Genomic DNA, 23,617 nt, shown 5'->3' with positions numbered 1-23,617 from the left:
TTATATACTGTATTACATGGCTGTTATTATGTTAATACGTTAATGTTCATTTCCAACGACGACAAATCATGACCTCTAGTTAATCACAAATATGTGATATTGGGTGTCAAGGATGTCGGGAACCCCCATGTGGACCAGACTAATCCTAAAGGCTGCCATGGCAATGCCACACCTGGGACAGGTGCACTGTGCAACAGCCGAGCACGCACAGGGACAGGCTTCTCACCAGTAGTCACAAACAGACTAACCTAAACTCAAACCTGAAATTTACTGACAACTGACTTGGCATAGATTCTATTTAGCTTTAAGGCAAACTAGGCAGTAGGGGTCGGAAAAGGTGAGCATCGCTGGGCTGAATGGCCTGTTCTTGCCATTACCTTATGTTATGTTATGTTATGTTATACACAGATATGTGCTGTGTATTTTTCCAGTGCAATGCAAAGTGAGTCTGAATTAGGAGGAGCCAGTGATTGATTAGGTTCTGCACTGAAAAAAAATCCATACAGGAAGTCTGCTAATTTTCCAGCAGAAATGAGTCAGAGGCCTCTGTAACCTCTGAAGTTCTGGTCACCAGCGATCCGAATTGAGGCTAGAACATCGTACAGAAGCTGCACTGGGACAAAAAGCCTTTTATGAGTTGTGTAAAATGCGTGGCTCCTCATTAGAACATGAACATGGCTTGATGAACTCATGCTGAATTCATCACCACATTGTCACAGGACACAACACAGAATGAGTACAGCTGCTTGTGCTGGCTTTGTTGGCGGAGGTTTCCATGTGGTTGAGCATGGATACAACCGAGTGGGAATTTCTCCTTCTCATCCCAGAGGGGATGGGATGGGATGGGAATATCAGCAGGGGGTTGGTGTGGAAGCACATTCAACAGCTAAAATACACCTGTCCAAAAACATTATCCAAAAGCGGAAAACAAGAAGTGGATGTCCAAATATAATAATAATCATCATCATCATCATCATAATAATAATAATAATAATAATAATAATAATAATAATAATAATGGCGGCACGGATGGTGCAGTGGGTAGCACTGCCACCTCACAGCAAGGAGGTCCTGGGTTCGAATCCCCGTCGGCCGGGGCCTCTCTGTGCGGAGTTTGCATGTTCTCCCCGTGTTTGCGTGGGGTTCCTCCCACAGTCCAAAGACATGCACGTTAGGCTGATTGGAGAGTCTAAATTGCCCATAGGTATGAGTGTGTGAGTGAATGGTGTGTGTGCCCTGCGATGGACTGGCGACCTGTCCAGGGTGTATTCCTGCCTTTCACCCATTGTATGCTGGGATAGGCTCCAGCCCCCCTGCTACCCTGTTCAGGATAAGCGGGTTAAGATAATGGATGGGTGGATGGATGGATAATAATAATAATAACAACAATAATAGGAATAGTAATACTAATTTAATTTGTGGAGTGGAGTGCTATTTTGAAACATCCTGCAGATTTTCAGCTTCAGTGGTGTCTTTGTCTACTTCCTGTGCCATTTGTCCTCTCCAGTGGATTATAGGAAGTGCCACGCCTGGTCACTGGCACAGAGTGACAAGTGCTGCCCGTTAAACATTCTCATTACTGAAAATCCAATATGTCCAGTGGTTGGAATTACTCTCTTTGATAAATGTGTGTTTTTGTTAAGACCTGGTATTAATGGGAGGACGGAAGAATGAATGAGGTGTGTTTTATTGAAACTTGCGTAGTTCTGTTAACAGTGGAGGTGGCAGAGAGGGCACACACGTGCGCGCACACGCGCACACGCGCACACGCGCACACACGCACACACGCACACACACACACACAGCAACTGAAAAATAACCAGAGTAACAAAGGAACAAACATTTAAGGAAGTCCCTTCCTCTGGTCTGAATGTGCCGGTTTGGAAAAGTGGCAGGTTCTGTAGGGAGCCTGCAAGCTGCAGATCGACCCTTCTCTGACCAGTACCCCCCCCCCCTCCCCCCCACGCACACACGCACGTGCAGTACCACCACTTTTCCAAACCGGCACATTTGGATTACTGGATTTTCAGTAATGACAATGTTTAATGGGCAGCACTTGAGACAGATACAGGGTAAAGGACTGCTTCTCTTCTGAGTCCATTAAAATTCAACCCCTGTTCTGCGGTGCTCAGTGAATGTGAGAATTAAACAGACTGATAACAAAACAAACTGACTAACCCCCCCTGGAAACAGAAGAGAAACCGGTTTCTTGGGGGCTGTCAGGAGAATTTCTGATGTGCCGTCCAGGAGAATTCCCATAAAGGCACACGCACGTCTAAAACGTTTTCCCATGTGCTGGCCGTTAAATGTAGAATACAAAAAAAAATCCAATACACTACTTAATAGCTCCCGAACGTGATTTATTTAGACACTCTGGCCAGAATCCACCTGAAGAGTTGTCTTTCATAGCATATACAGTAAATATGTAAATCGCAATTGGGAATTGGCCTTGGGATAGTGGAAAAGTTCTTTGGATGGTGCTCGACAAAAAAACGAAGTTTTCGGAATGTTCACTAGCTCTGCTTTTTTACGGCGACAATTCCGTAACACCGTGGCGACGTCAGCGCATCGAACAGTTGCACCACAGCTGAAAAAGACGTGTTCGCCTGCAAGACATGGAAAACACACACACACAAAAAACCCGGCATTAAAAACAAGCTGATTTGGTAAATTCTTCATAACCGTAACCATATAAACATGTCTTGAAGTATATATTCCAAAAAGTGTCCTTCCATTCACTTCCTGGAAAACAAGATTTTGCATCATCGTGTACCGGTTGGCGTGTATGTCAATCAGATGTCTCTCAATTTTCCGTTCCACCTCCAATCAAAATCCTTTTCCCACAGTGCGCGCATCCTCGTTTGACGTCAGTCCAGCTTTTTTCAGAAATTCCCCCTGGAAAATCCATTTCACTCGCGTATACGTCACTACCACTCTAACTTCTGTTTCAGCCCGTATTTGAGCACCCAGCATGCTGGGCCTGGGGCTGTGGGCGTAGGACAGGGTGTCAGACAGGGCTGTGGACTGACCTGCTCCTTCAGGTAGCAGAGGCGATCCAGCAGGATCAGGGCCTCGATGCAGGGGGCCAAGGACACCTTCAGCTGTGAAAAAATACCACGACACATGATCACACCGGTTATGGGCAAAAACAGAACTGCAGGCCCCTTTGTTAGCATTACCGCCAGCACAGTGTGTGTGTGTGTGTGTGGGGGGGGGGTGAGTTTGTACTTCATGAATTCCATGAAGCAGGAAGGGCTCACGTGCTCCAGCCGTCCCACAGGAGATCAGCACACACCCGTAAACTTTCATTACTCACGCCCTGTAAATCACACCAGCTCAGTGCACAACAACAAACACTGGGACCTCTCTGTGAGATGAACCCCTCGTGTGTGTGTGTGTGTGTGTGTAAGATTAACCCCTTTGTGTGTGTGTGTGTGTGTGTGTGTGTAAGATTAACCCCGTGTTTGTGTGTGTAAGATTAACCCCTTGTGTGTGTGTGTGTAAGATTAACCCCGTGTTTGTGTGTGTGATTAACCCCTTGTGCGAGTCAGATTAACCCTGTGTGTGTGTGGTTAACCCCTTGTGTGAGTCAGATTAACCCCGTGTGTGTGTGTCTGTGTGTGTAAGATTAACCCCGTGTGTGTGTGTGTGTGTGTGTGATTAACCCCTTGTGCGAGTCAGATTAACCCTGTGTGTGTGATTAACCCCTTGTGCGAGTCAGATTAACCCTGTGTGTGTGTGTGTGATTAACCCCTTGTGCGAGTCAGATTAACCCCGTGTGTGTGTGATTAACCCTGTGTGTGTGAGTGTGTGTGATTAACCCCTTGTGCAAGTCAGATTAACCCTGTGTGTGTGTGTGTGATTAACCCTGTGTGCGTGTGTGTGATTAACCCCTTGTGCGAGTCAGATTAACCCCGTGTGTGTGTGTGTGTGTGATTAACCCCTTGTGCGAGTCAGATTAACCCTGTGTGTGTGCCCTCATGACGTTCACCCACCATGTTGAAGGCATGCATCTCCGGCCTCCTGGGGCTGTATTTGTCATGGTAGCCCTGGATCAGGCTGTCAGACATCTGGAAAGGAGCACAGGCCATTTGGCTTTTATTTTTATTTTTTATTTATTTATTTAAATTCAGGGGTTTTTTTTACTTCTTGAAGAATCCCTGCCTGACCTTTGACTCGTCCAGACCCAGTTTTCGGAGGGCTCTCCTGACGTAGTCCACGAAGGAGGCCGACTTGGAGTAGACATTGCCCACGCGCTTCTCACTGTCAAAAACCAAAGCACCGCCTTTAAGAAATCCCAGAAAACCTGCTGGTGGGACACGCAAGGTTGGCAGTTCGATCCCCAGTGTAGCCACTATAAGATCCGCAGAGCCGTTGGGCCCTTGAGCGAGGCCCTTAACCCTGCATTGCTCCAGGGGAGGATTGTCTCCTTCTTAGTCTAATCAGTTTTACATCGCTCTGGATAAGAGCGTCTGCCAAGTGCCATTAATGTAATGTAATGAGTCTAAACGTCATTCTGCAGTGGCAAAGACAAGCCCTCTGCTGCCGAGACCAAAGGTCTGGAAGCAGCCCGGTGCTCAGGCAGGAGGGGGTGAGGACCGCACTTTTGTCCAAACGGGTTCAGGGACGGACGGAGCTCTGACCTCTTAAAGGCGGAGTAGTGGTCCCTCAGGATAACGTGGAGGACGGCTCGGTAGAAGAGCGACTCTATGGGGAGCTGCAGGGGGGAGAGGACAGCGCGGGGTCAGCCGAACAATCACAGAGCCAGACACGGGCCAACCAGCCAATCACGCAGCCAGGCACAGACTGACCGGCCAATCGCAGAACCCAGCGCAGGTCAGCCAGCCAAAACGATGCTGCTGCCTGCCCATCAGTAAATACACTACGCAGCTGCAGCCAGGACACTAACAGCAATGAAGGCTCACACCAAACACAGCTTGAACCCCAAGACCAGCAAAACCGCGAGAGGAAGGGGGTCCGGTATGACTATCACACAAAGCAGGTGAGGAACAAAAGGAAAAGTATTCATCAGGGGATAGTTAAATAGTCCCAGTTGTTTCTGTGTGTTTCTAGGAGAGGTGGAGAGATGTGTGTGTGTGTGTGTGTGTGTGTGTGTGTGTGTGTGTGTGTGTGTGTGTGAGTGAGTGAGGATGCTTACCCCTCCACCAGCGCTGACTCTTTCCAAAGCCTGGAGGGAGAGGGAGAGAGACAGTTAGCCACCACAGCTAGTGTCACACACTACGATTGCACTGATCTGATTGGTCAACAGCACCAGCAGGGTCTGCTATTGGCGACCTCACCAGGCATGCGGACATCCTGGCGTTTCGTCCACAGAACCAGGCGGGCTCTCTCAGGTGGTGGCTCATGGGAAATCCCCACTGGTTGCTTTCAGACTCTATGGAGACAATGTAACATGGGGGTGGAGATTCAGGAGAACAGCTTTTTTTTTGTTTTGTTTTTTTATCAGGGTGTATATTTCCAGTTTCCAGTGGTTCAGCGGTATGCTCATTAAATATTCATTGGGTTAAGGAACAGCCATTCTTGTGAGAGGTGTGAACGTCCTTGTGTATTCAGATCCACAAGGCTTGAATCCAAAAATAATTCTTGGTATTTCAAATATATGCTTTGGTAAAATGTGCAGTAACAGTCAGCAAGACATGATGGGAAGATTATTTCAGATCTAAAATGAGTACCTGCACTGGCCGGGTAGGAGGTTTGTGGGTACCTGTTGTGCACAGCTGAGGGGTTTGTGGGTACCTGTTGTAGACAGCTCAGGGGTTTGTGGATATCTGTTGTGCACAGCTCAGGGGTTTAAGGGTACCTGTTGTGGAGGGGTAGGGAGCTTATGTGTACCTGTTGTAGAGGGGTGGGTACCTGTTGTGGAGGGGTAGGGGGCTTATGGGTACCGGTTGTGGAGGGGTAGGGGGTTTGTGGGTACCTGTTGTGGAGGGGTAGGGGGTTTGTGGGTACCTGTTGTGGAGGGGTAGGGGGTTTGTGAGTATGTGTTGGGGAGGGGTAGGGGGTTTGTAGGTACATGTTGTGGAGGGGTAGGGGGTTTGTGGGTACCTGTTGTGGAGGGGTAGGGGGTTTGTGGGTACCTGTTGTGGAGGGGTAGGGGGTTTGTGGGTACCTGTTGTGGAGGGGTAGGGGGGTTTGTGGGTACCTGTTGTGGAGGGGTAGGGGGTTTGTGGGTACCTGTTGTGGAGAGGTAGGGGGTTTGTGAGTACCTGTGCAGGACGGCTCAAACTCCTCAGACAGCAGGTGGTAGCAGCAGCCCACGCTGCAGACGGCCTTCAGTTCTGGCTTGGCGGTGAACATACGCAGTGTGCTGGGGGCGAGATCCCCACACGTATGCAGGCCCACCAACATCGCATCCTGCAGGAGAAAGCACCCTGCATTTATCCCCACCCTTACTGCACTACACACCATGTCCTGTAAACACATACGATCATGTGACTGCCCTGGGACCCAGTGTCTCACAAACAGAAGCACCACAGCCACCAGTTTCTGCTTCTTCTGCTAGTATCGAACGGATGATGGTAATAGCACATTTTTATTTATGTGTCATTGATTTTTGCAGAAACCTGACACAAAAATGCTTTACAGAGTAACAGAAACGCAAAAACTAGGTCTGAACCCTTAAAATGAGGTACATTAGGTAAATACATTATATATATATTTTTTTTTCTCCCAGAGAAATCCCGTAAGGAGCCCAGCGATAGAAGGGGAGTGCATCGGGCAGGACGTGAGCTTTTTGAGCGAACGGGTGCGCACCTCCAGGTGCGTGATGATGTCACACAGCTCAGTCTGGGCGGTGACGTAGGAGGTGAGGGGGGAGAACAGGCCGTCCCGGTCGTCCCTGCCCGCCCTCTTCCTCTCCAGGTTCTCCCTCTTCCTCCTCTCCCTCTCCTCCAGGCTCAGCCGGGCGGGGGGCACCCGGGGGGCCGGCAGCTCCACCAGCTCCGGGGACAGGACCCCCAGGAAGGGGAAGGGGCTCTCCGAATCGGAGGCGACCCCGTCCACGCCTGTGGACGGAGCGTCGCTCAAGTTCCCCTCGGGCGAGTCCTCCTCCGGTGGCACGGCAACGGCTGGTTCCGAGGGCAAGGTTAGGAGGGCCTCCGTATCCTGCTCTCTCTCGTCACGTGCTAGTCTCTCCTCGCTCTCTCCTCCCGGCTCAGGGCGCTCTCTCTCTTCCCCCAGCCCATCCCTCGCTCTCTCCCCTCCTCCGCAGACGGCGGTCCTGGCTTTGCGGTGTCGCTGGTACGCGCGGGAGTACTTCTGCAGCTTCCTGTTCCTCTCCTGCGCCCCGTGGGTGTTGCCGCTGGAGGAGTCGATCCCGTAGACCTGCAGGCCGTACTGCAGAGACAGGAAGGAGCACAGGTAGCCCTTGCCTGAGCCCACGTCTATGACCTGCCACCGGGGGGAGACAGAGAGCAGGGCGCAGATATGTTACGTTACATTGCGTTGCACTGCATTATGTTGCGTTGCATTGCTTCACGTTGAAGTTACACGAAATTACAATACACTTTATTACATTACATTACGTTATGTTACATTGCAGGCATGTGGCAGATACTCTTATCCAGAGCGACGTACAACAAAGTGCATACCCATAAACAGGGATAAGTGCGCTGAAAGGGAAGTACAGTTTCAAGTGCAAGGAATACAACAAAGATAAGGACTTGGGCCTTGTAGATTTATCGACTGATGGGGGAGTGGGGTGCCAGTAACATTAAATGGTAAATGGTTGGAATTTATATAGCACCTTTATCCAAAGCGCTGTACAATTGATGCTTCTCATTCACCCATTCATAGGCTGCCATGCAAGGCACCAACCAGCCCGTCAGGAGCATTTTAGGCGTCTTACTCCGGGACACGTCGACACACCCAGGGGGATCGACTGGCAACCCAGATCCATAGCAAAGCACCCTTGTTGGATCCAAGCACAGAGTAATCGACTCTTTGACTCTCTGGCAGCACCCGTCTACCTGAGGAAGGCGTGGCCCCTTACCTGTCTCACACGGCAGTGCCGAGCCAGGCTGGCCACCACTCCGGACATGATCTGCACCTCGTGCGACTTCTTGGAGTTCATGAATTCCTCCGGCTCCAGAGGGACATCTGAAAGAGGTGTCACAAGTCTCCCCGGTCAGCCCCACTCGGTCTTTCACAGAGCTGAGCTTTCACAGCTGCGGAAGGCTGCCGTCGCTGAATGCCACCATTCATAGCAATGATGTTACCACGCTCCATCCAAACCTGTCGATTATCATGTCTGTGCTTTCCTGCTTGCAGACAGACTGAGTCACAGACAGGCAGACATGCAGACAGTGGTCGTCGTCCCTCTTCAGTAAAGACGTACCACTCTTGTGGATAAGACGCAATCTCCTCAATGAGTGGAATACAACGCTTGCTCACATTGTCACCTCAACACAGCTGATACAGTAAATTGTGTGTTGTTTGACAGAGGAGTACTGCCTGGCTAAAACATTTTATTTAAAAAAATGTCCAGCATTCCTTACCTTTTGCGCTTGGCAGAACTCTTTGGTGTTCTCCGAGGGTCTGCATTATCTTCGGCAGCGGGACACAGACTCCCAGGCCCGGAAGAGCGTATCGATTAGCCGCGTCAAGAAGCGTTGCCACGTCCACCAGCCGCTTCGAGTCATCGCAGAAACCAAAACTGCTCCTATCTTTTCCTATTTAAAGAGCTTATCGTAAGGCTGAGCACTAATCATGTGGAGTTTATATTTGTATATTACCTTATTTTATTATTAAACCAGATGACCAGAACCATGGATAGGATAACCGCAAATTACCTGAGGGAACCTCACAGGACTGAGTTCTGCGATTCTCTGTCTCCGGCCTCTGGTGACAGTTGGAACTGATAATGGACAACACTCTCTCGGGTGGCACTGCAATAAAGTCTTCCCAAACGTTACAAGTGTAGAAGTCGACTGTGTGCGCGTTGGCTATACTAAGAGAAATCTTGAGGAAGTTTCTAAGCCCGTCTATTTTACTTTTGATCACTTCCAAAGGAATATCTTCTGATTCCAATAGAGACATCTTCGTTGCGGCCCGGCAACAGCATGGAAATGGTGATCTTCTGTCCTAGGCATTGGTAGTCAAAACCAGACGAACCGATTTGTAAGGCGCGACACAAGCGCCATGTTGGCTGTACCAAAACTACTCAAATCCAATGACGACGCAAGGACATCAACCGCAACAAACATGGCTCCGGTTTCGTGGAATTACTCGCTTTCCTATTGTAATGTCTGAAAGTAGCAGACAACCCTCGATTACGTCAACAAGCTGCGACCAGATAGAAACAGCACGTCTTTGAAAACAAAATAAAACGTGTGTAGTAGGCCACGGAATAGTTTTACGAAATGGCACCGTTTAAGAAATTTGCGAAGACTACAGGAAAACACATCGCAAAGAATGCAAACCAGGCGAGAAAACAGCAGCCTGGTTTCAAGAATAAAAAGCCAAAGTGGGTCCCAGAAGGCAAAATATTCCACGGCAGCGTACAAGAAGGTAACGCCACAGTTCGGCTATTATGAGAGGACTCGTGTCCCAAACCAAATTTTAGCCAGCGAACCATACTACTAATGTGTCGCATAATTTTGTGGTGTTGATGTCTTGTATAAATAGTCTGGCATGAATTAAACTTGTTATAGAAAATATTAAATAATCATTGTTAATGAAGTGCAATGTTCAGTGGATGCTACGTTGGTTAAAAAGGCGTCACCAGTGTATGAGACGTGGGGAGAAATTCGAACTGACAAGTTATTAACACACTTTTTGCAGGACAGGGTTTTGCCTTCAAGAGGAAACAGAAAGCACAACATGCGTACAACAAACTGCTGCGTAAGCAGGCGAGCGGAAAGCCGGTTAAAACGGCATTTGAACAGGAGTACCCAGAGCACCTGAAACACCTGTACCAGGCGGAGGCAGATCAGCTCAGAAAGGAGGATCAGATTAACCGGTTGAGGAGAAGGAAGGCGCCCCCAACTGAGCAAGCGTCTGGAGAGGACAGACCCAGCTCTCATACTGAACCACAGCCATCCTCCTCACCTGGCCCGCGCCTCCCCCAGCCCGCGTTAGCAGAGCCCAGCGGGTACGGGTCCGGGTGCTTTCCTTTCACCACACCACTGAACACTAACATTTGGCCTTTGCTGTTATCGCATGGTGCTGGATCAAATCACAAACTTTAGTTGACAGTTGTACGATCTGCTTTGGACAGTTATTGTTATTTGCAGAAAACATAATCTGAAGTACAAATATACGAATGTGCGTATGTAACAATATACATGAACATGGTTTATTTGAAACAATGCAGTGTGTATTAGATGGAATTTGAATGAAAAAATCTGGTCTGTAACTAGTTTCAGGGTCATGTTGTACACAGGCCCTGGGATCATGCGTTTAGGTTATTCATGATTTCAACCCATAGGCTTAACCCAAGTAAGAAGAAAATGAGAAAGCTGACTTCTTATCAGAAAACGAGAGAGGAGTACGAGAGCGCCATGGAACAGCGTGCCAAAAAGAAAGAGGTGAGGTCCGTCCCCCGTCCCCCCAAATTAAAACTTCTGTTCTCTGAGCTTCACAACATCAAATCGAATTTGTTTCTCAAAGCTGTTCTTCAGGACTGACGGTAAGTGATCCGATCAGATTTGTGTGTGCAGAGCTACTCTGTTGCACCAGACAACTTCAGTGGCAGAGGAGGTTGATGTCTGCTGGAACGTTTTGTGCTCTGGGTGTGATGTCAGCGTTGTGTGTCATGTTCCGAGTGACACAGTCAGGTCAGTGTGACGTCAGCGCTGAATGTTTAAATTTGGTCTTTTGCTGTCCAGACTTAACAGGAGCAATTCCAGCTTGCATCCGGTGGGCTGCCAGACTTGAGGGGTGTTGACCACTCTCATCTGAGTTTGTTTCTCTGGCTCCGCAGGAGGCTTTGCGGAACAAACAGCAGAGAGAAGAGGCGCTGAAGGTTTACAAGGAGAAGAAGATGCAGACTTACCAGATGCTGTGTAAAAAGACCAGGAAGGGCCAGCCCAACCTCAACCTGCAGATGGAGTACCTCCTTCAGAAAATCCACAATAAGACCCAAAACCAGGCCAAGTGACCGACAGCTTTTTAACTGTCACCCCCTCCCCCACTGGGCCTGGTCGCCCATGATACTGAGACAGGTAAACACAGCACACACCTGAGTTCAGCCGGCCTGGGTGCTGTAGACACATCCCTGTGAAATGAAACCATTCTGGGGCATGCGACTGAATGCTGGGCTGACGGAAGAGGAGAATTTAGTCCTTTGCCGCTTTGTCCTGGGAAATAGTGTTTTTTTACCACGTCTTTGCTCCAGCCAATACGGTGTTTGAATGTGTCACATTGTTGGTTATCGTCTCGGACTGCAATTGAAGCTATCAAGCGGAAACGGAATAAAGCAGCCATTTGGCACAATGTAAATATGTCTGGCTTTTGTTGTGTAATACCTGGGTTTAAAATGTAAACTTGACATGTCTGCTTAAATGTGGTTTGTGGTTTTGCAATGCGTTTTGGTTTTTAACAAATGTTTTCAGAGTTTTTTTATTTTTTATTATTTTTTAATTAATTTATTTTTTGCCCTTTAAAGAGGTAGGCTTTTCTGTTCTTCTAAAAGTAGTTTTTCACTTTTTAATAGGATGGTGAATGATTGTGTCTGTGTGTTTCACAGAACATCAACAATTGTTCAGAGTACCTTCACTGTATACCACAAGGTGGCAGCAGACCACAAGAAGATCCACAGCTTCCCAAATCAGGGTCCAGGGGTTCGAAAATATTAATTCATTTCAGAATATTGTTATGGTTCCAACTTTCACACCTATTTTTCACTTTCAGATTAAATTCTCCCGGGTGGGTGAAGCACATTGGTGGTGGTTGAGGCGAGTTCCCCCTCATCACTGTAAAGTGCTTTGAATGTGAGAAAAGCGTGATGTTAATGTAACTATCCTATCTAGACACAGTGCTTTTCTGAATAAGCTGCTCTACTTTTTCCTTTGATTCCTGAGATTGATTTACCTTTAGAAGAACATTGTATGTTCATTTTGGTTTCAGTATTGCTTTTATCCAGGGACTGCCTGACGATGTTTTGGGTATGAAAACCAGAATCTTCTCTGAGGTGACACGTCTTGTTAATTTATCCCCGTGTGGACAGCTGCAGACCCCGTGGCCGTCAGGATCGTGGCCAGCGGCCGAATAATGAAATCTGTGTGAGATTAATACAGAACCCAGCTGTAAACACAATGCGGGAGATCACAGGTTCATCCGTCTCATTGTCTGCGAGTGGTCCGAGGGCCTGAATGATGTCGAGTGTGCCAGGGGCCGGGAATAATTCGCAAGCTCGTTTTCTGTGAAACTGGGGTATGGAGAGGACAGCTATAATGATAATGAACAATTTAGTGAATATTCTCCTCTGGTGCTTTGACGAGAGAAAGAGCTCATTAAGAGTGTTTAGTTCATTGTGAGTTTCCTAATTTCACCATTACAGACAGACACTCAAACCACAGCTCCACGGTTTATCTATGATGAGCTGAAGGTTTGCCAGATTTTCCTCGATATAACGTAACAATGGCGAAAACGGGCCATTCGGCCCAGCAATGCTCGCCTTGTCCTACAACTAAAATGTGCCTGCTGCTTAGTCTACCTAAAATCTAAACAGTGTCTTGCACTGTATCGAGCCTGGTCTTGAAGACCCCCAGTATACTGGTGTTCAGATAAACCCACGGAGGATGTTTGTCAACTGAAATCTGAAAACTGAGGATGGTGAATGGTGGATGTGAGTAGCTGACCTTTTCCGGCATATTCACAAGGCTTTTTGCTTCACAGTGTGACGGGTTTTTCTAGGACGGCTAAAATAATAAGCATATGGAGTGGTTGCAAACTTGCCAAGAAGAGGAGGCAAGTGCATGCTGTCCCCACAGATGGTGAGGGAGGCAACGACCCAAGGTTCAAGAATGGCAGTGATTGGCTGCATCTTGGGGTCTGCAAGTCTCAAAAATAGTCATGAAACACAACCTCCATCCCAACACTCTTTGGAAGGGAGGCAAGAAGTAAGTGTTCACTGAGCACCATAAACAAAACCAAGTGTCTGGTGTTTGACTGGACGCGAGTGCTGTCAAATATGGCCGTGGGTAATTGATGTTTTGGAGATGTTTTGCTGCCAGTTGTCCTGGGGCACTATTTAAGAGCAATGGCGCAATGAATTCAACGAAGTACTGGGACATGCATCAATGCTTTAATCCACACATAATGGCTTTGTGAAAACCAATAATTCTGAAAGGTTATGCATGGAGCAATAGTCAAAAATGTCCTCCGAATGTGTTCTCTAACCTTATCACAAATTACAGGAAAACACTTAAGTATGTATTTTTTTATTTATTTTTTATTAAACTTTCTTCTATTTTCAGTTTAGTTGATATTTATCAGGGGTGCCAATAATTCTGGAGCCCACTCTGTAAGTCTTATTTTTGTTCTGTTTTGTGACATTTCACGCACGCACACGTCAAATGTCTGCTCACAGTTCTGGGATGCGTTCGGAATTACTTTTCTGTCATGGATACGTATGCTCTCTATAGTGGATGCTGGCTAATCGCTTCACTTCGCTCCGCTCATACGCTTTCCTGTGAAATGGAGAACTGTCCGAACTGTTGCCATGGCTACCATGCGCAGCACAATCTTTTAGGTCCCACCCTCTTTTTACAAGTTCCACTTGTGCACCTCCATAGGTGGCGGTGTATTTGCACGGCACCAATTTATTCAGATTAGACTTGTAGCTGCTCTTTACGTTACACATGCAAACTGTTTGTAAGGAGACTGCAACAGTAGTCGGTCGACCCATTGCGCGTTCGGGGCTATTGATCAGGAAGTTTGCATGGTTGTTCTTGTGCCGCTGAATTGAAATTTTTGTGGAAGTGCTGACATTATAATTTGGCTGAGCAGCAACCCAGCTCCAAAAATTCAGTTACGTGATATAATAAATATGCCGGTTTATGTGAAATATATATGCCGAAGGATAAAGAAGTAACTTTAGCGCGTAGCCGTCGTTAGTGCTTGTCACTATATGAATTGTATTGAATTGTAAAATGTATTACAAATAATAATTTCTTAATTTCCCGTTACGTTTTAAGCGATTGCCAGTCAAATATGTTGTTGGCACCTTAATCACTCGAAGTAAATATGTTTAATGGTTGTTGGTTGACTGGATAAACTTGAAATGTGTTCAGACTCGTGTGAAATGAAAGAATTAAAAAATAATAATAATTAAAAAAAATTTCATCCAACTCACTCACAAGTATTTCACTGATACAGTTAAAATTGTACCCCTAGCCAGCAATATATAATTAATTTGTACCTTTTTTGCTTGGTAAACGTAATCATTTGTAGCCAAAGAGAACATAACTGCACTTTCAGGGAAATTTGAAGCTTGAGGAACACAAATGTCCTCCACTGTCATTTCTGAGAGTGTGGGTCAACACTCGAATTGCAAAACTGCACGTTAAGTCAAGTGTTGAGTGACGGTTGTAGTTCATAGCACTGCACCGAAGTCTCTCACATCCACGGCCTGCCTTCCTGTGGAGATCCCGCAGCGCTTGAACAGCAGGGCCTGCTGCAAGGCTCGCGTGTGCCTTTTTGGTCTCTGTCCAAGATAAACTCTGGTGGTGGCTACGCGGATCTTCACCACTGTCCTGGGTACACGATGTGTAAAGAGGGTGTCGCGATCGTGTAACATCCTGTTTGTTTTAGCGGAAGTTTCCACTGTTCACCGTTGTGAAATCGGGCCTCGTCCTGCCGCTGTGCAGAACCGTGTTCAGACCGCAGATGAGCGGAAGCGCTGGAGCCGTGACTACCAATGTCGCGTTCATTTCGTGTGAATGGTCTTCAATATGTCATTTTAGAATACTTTCTCAAATTTAACGCAGTATGCACGCCCTAAAATTCATCCTCAATTCGGTGACTAAATGAAAGGGAGAAAGAGCACATCCCAGCCTAGTCTCTTGACCAGGGATAGTCACATCTCACCCTCAAATCTGGCCCTGGTTTTCTTTCCTCCCTGGCAATGAACTGAACAATTAGTGCTACCAATTGGCCAGACTCACTGACTTCAGCTGACATGTAATAAGAATAATAATGAGTAACGTAATGAATAATGACGCTTTTGTTCAAATGGTAAATGGTTGGAATTTATATAGCGGCTTTATCCAAAGCGCTGTACAATTGATGCTTCTCATTCACCCATTCAGTCAGACACTGTGCACGTTCCTCTGGGTTAAATACAAACACGTGTCACCTGTCGTTTGGCTTATCGGACCACTGAGACCTCAGACATGAAGGAATGCCTGTTCGAAGGAAGAACGGCATTATGGGATTCATGTGACTGGATTTGGAAAAAAAAAAAAAGGGTTGAACTGTGGCGCAAGGCAGCCTTTGCCACAAAACATTTCAGAAAGCGGTCAGTATGTCCTGCAAGAGGGCGCAAATTACATTGTCGACATTGCCAAAACAGAAGAATATGGATGTGGCATGTGTGTGAGTGTGTGAGAGAGTGAGAGAGAGAGAGAGTGTGTGTGTGAGTGTGTGTGTGAGAGTGTCTGTGTGTGTGTGTGTGTGTGTGTGTGTATGTATGTATGTGCATGTATGTTTCCAGACCTAACTATAATTGTTGTACAGTACGTTAAGCTCAGGTAATCAAATGAAAAACAACGACTGAGAACACAACCCAGCATAAGCACAGGGAGGACTTTTCAAAGCAGGACATGATTTCAACATGTTATTTATTAAAAAAACAATTACATTTCTGTGACAATACAATATCAGATCAAATCTACCATTTATATCTGTGCTCCATTCTCCATATTCTATGAAAACACGGTGCCACGTTACCATAATTCCATATTACTTTATTTACTGCAACAGCATATTGTAGACATACTTGCATCAGAATTGGGTGCAATTCAGTGATTTATTCAGACCAAAATTAACAACTTAATTTTAGCCCTCACATTTCAACCAAAGCATAATGATTATTCAGATTATAATGATAAAGGGACCTTCTCCAAAAATCTATTGCCAACACGATCCTGAGATATGTCTATTGATATAACATTTCAGAAATTTATGAAAACACATTTCTTGAAATGGTTACGAAGGCATGTTATGTTACAATATCCTCAACAGGCAAATTAAGCGATGTCAGCTCAACAGGCTGCAGGAGAATCATTGGGGATGCAGTGTCAATTACAATAAACCCATCTGAGATTCATACATCCACGTGTGTCCTAGTGAAATGACAGCGCTCTAGCTCAAAACCACAAGCCCATCCATAAGCTAGTTAACAGCAGGACATACCTGCTCATTACTCTCCCCCTCTCTCGATCTATTCACTGGATTCTTACTCAGTGTGATGGCCCCCTGATTGTCACCATAATAGTTTGATGAATGAGAACACATAAGTCAACACAGAGGTGGTTGTCGTTTCCAAAAACCCATGGTTTATACAGTGCTATTTCAACTCATCAGCATTCCACTGAGGTGGCAGAATTGCAGTCTGTTTCCTTTTGGGGGGTTATATTCAATATTATGTCATGTAATGTTTGTGTTTCCTCAACCAGCAAGGATCAGCAGTGCACCCATTTAACTGGACCAATCAGTCGCCTCCAGCACTCCATCAAGGAATCACCAAATCATCAAATCTTGTGATGCACAAACCGAGAACACAGATTTTCACCATTGTGAATGTACAATATGCGTATATGTATTTTTCCCATTTGGATTGTACCTAGGTACGATCTTATTTCTAGACACTAGGACAAACTGCTTATTTTTCAACTTGGCTAAGTAAACACAAAAGACACTTCACAGTTTATCTAATAAAACATTTTATTATGAATGTGTTTTGGTGCTTGTCAGGAAGTACAACCTTGCACTGTGACCGTCGTACCGAGGGCTAACAACTTCATGGTTCCTCTTGATGCTTCTGAATCACTTCTGAATTTTTGCCATGAAATAGAAAGGTTTGTTGAATTGCTGGTTTCTAATGGCAAATTAAGGGTGGCACTAGTGACAATCAATTCGAAGCCATAGTTTTTTCGGGAGTTTGTAAAATTTAATTTTAGTACTTCCAGTAGCCAAGTATATTGTAGCATATTGTGGTATTGTGAATGTACAATATGCCTGTTCACCTGTGGTCAAAGTCACACTCATCTGAGGTGAGGATAATTTTCTTGGAAAAGTAAAAACAATTTATGCAGAATGAACAAACAACTCATACACACACTCAAACACAAACAATGATTGAACACACAAAACAGACACACAAACAATGATTGAACATCCGCACACAAAACACAACACACAAACAATGATTGAACACTCAAACACAACACACACATACACACACACAACACAAACAATGATTGAACACTCGCACACAAAACACAACAGACACACAATGATTGAAGACTCAAACACACAAAACTGAACACTCAAACACAAAACACAATGATTGAACACACAGACAAAACACAACACACAAACAATGAATGAACACCCACACAATGATTAAAAACTCACACACACAACACATTCAAACACAACACACAATGATTGAACACACACAAACACAAACAATGATTGAACACTCAAACACAAAACACCCACACAACACACAAACAATGATTGAACGATTGAACACACAAAAAACAAACAATGATTGAACACTCACACAAAACACACAATGATTGAACACACAAAACACCCACAATGATTGAACACACACAAAACACCACACACTCAAACACAACCAATGATTGAATGATTAAACACACAAAACTGAACACACAAACAATGATTGAACACACAAAACACAGCACACTCATACACACACTCAACACCACACACTCAAACACAAACAATGATTGAACACACAAAACACACACAATGATTGAACACTCACACAACACACACATACACACACAAAACACACACAAAACACAAACAATGATTGAACACACAAAACACCACACACTCAAACAAACAATGATTGAACACTCAAACGCAAAACACAAACGATGATTGAACACCCGCCCACAAAACACAACACACACACACAATGATTGAAGACTCAAACACACAAAACTGAACACTCAAACACAAAACACAATGATTGAACGCACGCACGCACACACACACAGAGACAGACAGACAAAACACAACACACAAAACACCAACAATGATTGAACACTCACACACAAACAATGAATGAACACCCACACAATGATTAAAAACTCACACACAACACATTCAAACACAACACACAATGATTGAACACACACACAAACACAAACAATGATTGAACACTCAAACACAAAACACACACACTCGCAATGATTGAACACTCACACAAAACACCCACACACAAAACACAGCACACTCATACACACACTCAAACACAAACAATGATTGAACACTCAAACACAACACACACTCACAAACACACAATGATGAAAAACTCTCAAACACACAAAACACAAACAATGATTGAACACTCAAACACAAAACACCCACACAACACACAAACAATGATTGAATGATTACACACACACACACACACACATGAACACTCACAAACACAAAAAACAAACAATGTTGAAGACAACATCAAAGGCAGCTGCTTTCAAGTGCCCTCAAATCACAAAACATGCCTGTAGAGCTGTATTTTATTGCTTAAATATGTTTCAAAATAGCATTTTGCATAGTATAGTAAGTGATTGCAATTGAAGGAAGGCCCAGTATGTCGCTCGGGATAATAATCATAAACAAGGGTAAGGACAAATATAAAGAATAGATGTATATCTAGGGGTTAACTTGTGGAATATTTCTGACAAGGAATTAAAAATGGGTATATGCAATAACCAACTTGTTCTGGAAAGGATACTTTGATTTTTTTTGCAACCCCTAATTTCACTGTACAAGTTCACAGCTGTACAAGTTCAATGACGCAACACATCACCAGCACAGGTTATCCAGGATTTTAAAAATTATTATTATTTGTCCATGCAAAGCATTGCAGAGAAAGCCTGGTACACAAACAGCTGCAATATACCCCCCGCCACACACACACACACACACACACACACACACACACACACACACACACACACACACACACACACACACACACACACACACACACACACAAGAAATCGTTAAGCTCACAAGCAAATATTTGTTTTTCCACCTCCACAAATGTTGGGTTGTGATGCAGTGGCTAGAAACATGAAACTACGTGTCAAAACAAAACAGAACGATAAAGGTTGAAGTCTAAGAGAGACTGTGATCAGGACACATAATCTGGCGACAAAAGACACAAAGAGGTTCAAATACAGCCAGAGTGAAAAGTTACAGATGAAGGGTGAACATGACAAAACATATCAACGGAATATTTTGCATTTTGTTTATATTGCACAGAATCCCGCCTATGAGTCAGGAGTTTTATATCAAATGTACTCAGTTTTGGTAATTCTTTTGAAGAAGCTGGAACAATGCAATTTGTAGCAATGTAGCAATTTTGAAAACAGTTTACAAACAAACGAATTCTTTAATATGAACAGCACATTACAAGATTACTTTCTGTAGAATGTGTTCAATGGTGCAGTTTTATTAATCCAATATGATTTATTTTATTTATTTGGAAGGGAAAGAAATGCAGTGGCAGATTTAGTGGACAAGATGATTGGCAGTTTATCCCGATCGTTTTGAACAGTAAAATGGTATGGCTATGCAATAAAATAATAGCAGCACTGATTTGATTGCAATCATACTTCAAGAGATTTTACAACAGCAGTAAGTACAGCAGGACCTTATATCCACAGGCAAGGAGTTCCAAAATGTAGAGGATGTTATTGAGAAGCTAAAAAATCTCCAAGAGAAACAGATAAGTGTTCATTTTAGTAAAATAAGCAGTTGATAAAAAAAAAATGAAGGCAATAAACCTTGACGTTGACCACCTACAGGTTAATGAGACTATCTGACTAAACTTTGACAAGATGGAGCTGCTGTTAGGAGAACCTCCCTACGACAAGTAGTCAGTCGCACTGGTAAGAATCGGCTTGACTTGGAATGGCAGTATCACATCAGGAGGATTGGACCATACTTGACCCCATACTTCACACTTGTACTTGTCTGGGTTTACGGTAACAATTGCATTTCAAATCCCTTAGAAAATCTGCTTCAAATGCCTCAAATATAATAATCCGCTTCAAATATCGTCTCCTTTCCGATAGCTGGAATTGAAACCAGTCATACTGTTTTACACACGTCACTGTACATGATGTCTTCTGCACAGAATGTAATGTACCTTTAAGAGTCCTACAGTGTGCAATAGGCAAGATTGCTCTGTTAAAACATTGTTACAGTAGCATTGAAAATCCTTTCCTATCATTGAAAAAGGCTCACTGACTCACCCTCTGCCTGTGTTAATAGTACTTAAATGAAGTATGCAGTTTACAGGCTGGCACTTTCCTAACTTTGCTAAAATTCCTCTCTTGACCGTTAGAAGTCTGAAATTACCTACCGTACCTTTAAGAATGCAGTGGCTAGGACTTAACACTTTAGTGGCAGAAAAAGGCAAAGGTAGCTGGGCTGAACGGACTGTCTTCATGTTAACTGCACTGCAATGTTAGGAAATGCTGTGCTCTGCCATAGCCCCTCAGCGCTGGACAGTAGAAAAACTACTTCACCCGGGAAAAGACATCAGGGCAGCAAGCTCTTCAGGAAAATTAGACTATTTTAGCACAAGTGCATAAGGCCGGATCAGTTCTGTCGAACTGAACCTCGACTGCCATTTTTACACCCATTATATACCCTTGACTCCACTCCTCCTAAAACATTACATCATTGTGGCTTGGCAGCAACAAAGGATTTTTTTACTCCTCGGTTCTGAAACCATTTTATCAGCATTTGGTCTTCACTGTTATCAGTATTGTGTATTCACTGTTACCCCTTGTATTATTATATCATTATCCTTACACATACTAAATCATACTTTAATATTTGATTAATATTCTTTTCTAAGTGAGTAAATGTGCTTTTTCAGCCTACTGCATTCTTTGCTCTCATTTTGACAGTTTACACTGTGGTTTCTTGCATTTCCATAAGCTCAGCTGTAATAAATGATATTCTAAGTTCATTTGATTCGATAACAAGCAGCGTATATGTGATATATTGATTACATGCAGTATATATATATATTTTGATATACCTTTAGCATAAACATCAAGTTTTGGAGGAACCAGCTTGCACATTAAATTTGAGTGATTATGATCATGCTTTTTAGGAGGGAGATCTTTTATTCTGTGAATTTTCCCTACATTATTCACAGTTCTTACAGCAGACAAGCCTATTTGTGTGTGTGTGTGAGAAAGATAGAGTATATGCAACACACCCTCACAGAGACAACGAGACAGTGGATCGATACACATTTCACATTCAATAGCCTTTATCCCAAATCGCATATTCCTTAACAGAGTAGCTTGGTATTCCATACATAACTTATCACATTACATAATATACATGAACACTGTATGACGATGAAAGATGCCATTCAACTCGTTTCAAACAAACATTCTTCAACATGTATCATGAGTTAAAAAGGACAGTTTCAATCTTGAAGGAGATAACAAATATGGAATTTGTCAATTCACTGCACATGAAAGCCTTAAGGAATAAATGAATTCATTTTGCTGCATTGCAATCTCACAATTTGTTGTTCGTGATAGAGATAACTGGAAGTGAGAGTCTCCAGTTATCTCAAAGGGTAGCAGAACTCAGTCACACCCACCAAATCGCTTCACGCAGGTTGGTTTGAGCAGTGTGATATTCTGAGATCGTGACAGTTTTGCTTGTGCGCGAGAATAGATGCTCTTCAGTTTTGGTAGTGCATGTGACATTTGTGTCATTTCTTTAATAGTGACAGTGTGATTGATTCCAATGTTTGTGTGTGTGGAATAACCTCAAAAACACAATGATAGAGTGTTTCTACCTGTCTGACTGCAGATGGTGTAACTGGGAGACAAGGAGCCCCTGCTCACCCTCCCTCCTCAGCCCCACAGTGATGGGGGCATGTGTCAAAAATATCATCATTAGTGCCCATGGTGAAGAGCAAAAAGAAAGGGAAAGATGAAAATTAAATTCATTGGTATTCGAGGTTGAGAGAGAAGGTATGACCATACAGTCTCTCTCAACTGTCCTGCCATATACAGGCCATGGGGCCTAATATAGGCTAAGGCTTGCTGTAGCCCCACCCACTGGGTAACTCTAGCACTATTCAAGAAACTAAGCACATTTATGTCAAATAAATCAACCAAATAAGCAAACTGAAAACAAACCAACATATTCAACACCTTTCTCTCATGCAGACCACTGTCCATAAAATGCCAGAGTCTGACTATCTATATTCCTCATGGTGAGTGCTTCATGTGCTTGAAAACATTTTTCTCCAGCGTGTCAGATTCTTACATCTCAAAAGAAAATTTTAGATCAACATGAAATCAACTAAATTCTGGGTATTTCTCAGGATTAACATGGGCATTGATTAGGGCTAAGGGATAAGTCCAAAATCATTGCCCAAAAAGAAGGGTAAATGCTTTACGGGAATAAATGCTTAATCTCTACACCGTTAACCTGTTACGTTTGTGCTACAAACACACATACAGCTCTATATTACATTAAAATCTCTGCACAATGACCCGGTCATAACATTTCCACACTATGAAAACCCACACTGCTCTCGACACTGAACTCTCCACTGCACTGTCACTCAGCAACAAGGTTCTATGGGCATACTGTACATTCACAATGCCACACGACACTGCACCCTCTCAGACTGTCCCAGATAGTCAGACTCCTCAGCCCAAAACAGGCGGACACCAGCAGCTAGAACGCGCATGCCTGCAGCTAGTGCGGGAAGAGTTTCAGTGTGGAGGGAAACCTCAAGCGACACCAGTGAACTCACACGGGACAGGCCGTACCACTGCGCCCAGTGTGGGAAAAGATTCAGTCACAGGCCGGAACAATCATAAATATTCAACATGGCTAGAATAAAAAGTGTGGGTATGGGAAGTATGATTGAAATCAAATCAGTGCTGCCATAATTTTATTTTATAGCTATGCCATTTTACTGTTCAAAACGATCGGGATAACCTGCCAGGAGACCACAGCAGAAAATCATCTTGTGCGCTAAACCTGCCACTCCGTGCATTCATGTCCCTTCCATATAAATAAATCATCCTGGATCAATAAAACTACACCATTAAAAACATTCGACAGAATTAAGTGCTGTTCGTTTGAAATCATTTGTTTGTAAACGGTTTCCAAAATTGATACTGATTTCGTTCCTCGGTATTGATTTCAAACCCTAAAAGCACTGCATACCAGAGGAGATTCTGTGCAATATATACTTGGACAAATAGTTTTGCTGAGGCAGCATCTCCTTTTTCATTGTCACAACTGTTTTCATTGTGTTTTGCATTACTGGTTCACTGTCATTCGTACACACACTCTCATACACACAGACGGACGCAGAAATACA

The 23,617-nt window shown here is 44.2% G+C and overlaps 2 protein-coding genes across 2 annotated transcripts; one reads left to right on the top strand and one right to left on the bottom strand.

The window, feature by feature from the left end:
• Positions 1 to 2,343: 2,343 nt before the first annotated feature.
• Positions 2,344 to 9,182, bottom strand: mettl25 (methyltransferase like 25). Its single transcript, XM_061229778.1, has 12 exons — positions 8,811 to 9,182; positions 8,517 to 8,690; positions 8,012 to 8,118; positions 6,775 to 7,410; positions 6,228 to 6,375; positions 5,301 to 5,395; positions 5,159 to 5,188; positions 4,644 to 4,717; positions 4,170 to 4,263; positions 3,996 to 4,070; positions 3,030 to 3,101; positions 2,344 to 2,606 (listed from the first exon to the last, which is right to left on the bottom strand). Exons 1-12 carry the CDS (start codon positions 9,055 to 9,057, stop codon positions 2,514 to 2,516), a joined length of 1,845 nt encoding a protein of 614 aa, XP_061085762.1. The 5' UTR covers positions 9,058 to 9,182; the 3' UTR covers positions 2,344 to 2,513.
• On the top strand, positions 9,180 to 11,460 carry ccdc59 (coiled-coil domain containing 59). Its single transcript, XM_061229779.1, has 4 exons — positions 9,180 to 9,528; positions 9,802 to 10,111; positions 10,448 to 10,547; positions 10,943 to 11,460. Exons 1-4 carry the CDS (start codon positions 9,381 to 9,383, stop codon positions 11,117 to 11,119), a joined length of 735 nt encoding a protein of 244 aa, XP_061085763.1. The 5' UTR covers positions 9,180 to 9,380; the 3' UTR covers positions 11,120 to 11,460.
• Positions 11,461 to 23,617: the final 12,157 nt, after the last annotated feature.

This window comes from Conger conger, chromosome 19, assembly GCF_963514075.1.
Source record: "Conger conger chromosome 19, fConCon1.1, whole genome shotgun sequence".
Lineage (NCBI taxonomy): Eukaryota > Metazoa > Chordata > Actinopteri > Anguilliformes > Congridae > Conger > Conger conger.
The sequence above is the reverse complement of the archived record's forward strand: the minus strand, read 5'-3'. Positions and strand labels throughout refer to the sequence as shown.

Excerpts from the sequence above, each read along its gene's own strand:
- ccdc59 (XM_061229779.1), top strand. The coding sequence starts at position 9,381 with ATGGCACCGTTTAAGAAATTTGCGAAGACTACAGGAAAACACATCGCA. Across the intron at positions 10,112-10,447 it reads GCGTTAGCAGAGCCCAGCGG|GCTTAACCCAAGTAAGAAGA; the intron begins GTACGGGTCCGG and ends TTCAACCCATAG. Across the intron at positions 10,548-10,942 it reads AGCGTGCCAAAAAGAAAGAG|GAGGCTTTGCGGAACAAACA; the intron begins GTGAGGTCCGTC and ends CTGGCTCCGCAG.
- mettl25 (XM_061229778.1), bottom strand. The coding sequence starts at position 9,057 with ATGTCTCTATTGGAATCAGAAGATATTCCTTTGGAAGTGATCAAAAGT. Across the intron at positions 8,119-8,516 it reads AGTTCTGCCAAGCGCAAAAG|ATGTCCCTCTGGAGCCGGAG; the intron begins GTAAGGAATGCT and ends CACCTCTTTCAG. Across the intron at positions 6,376-6,774 it reads ACATCATCACGCACCTGGAG|GATGCGATGTTGGTGGGCCT; the intron begins GTGCGCACCCGT and ends TTTCTCCTGCAG.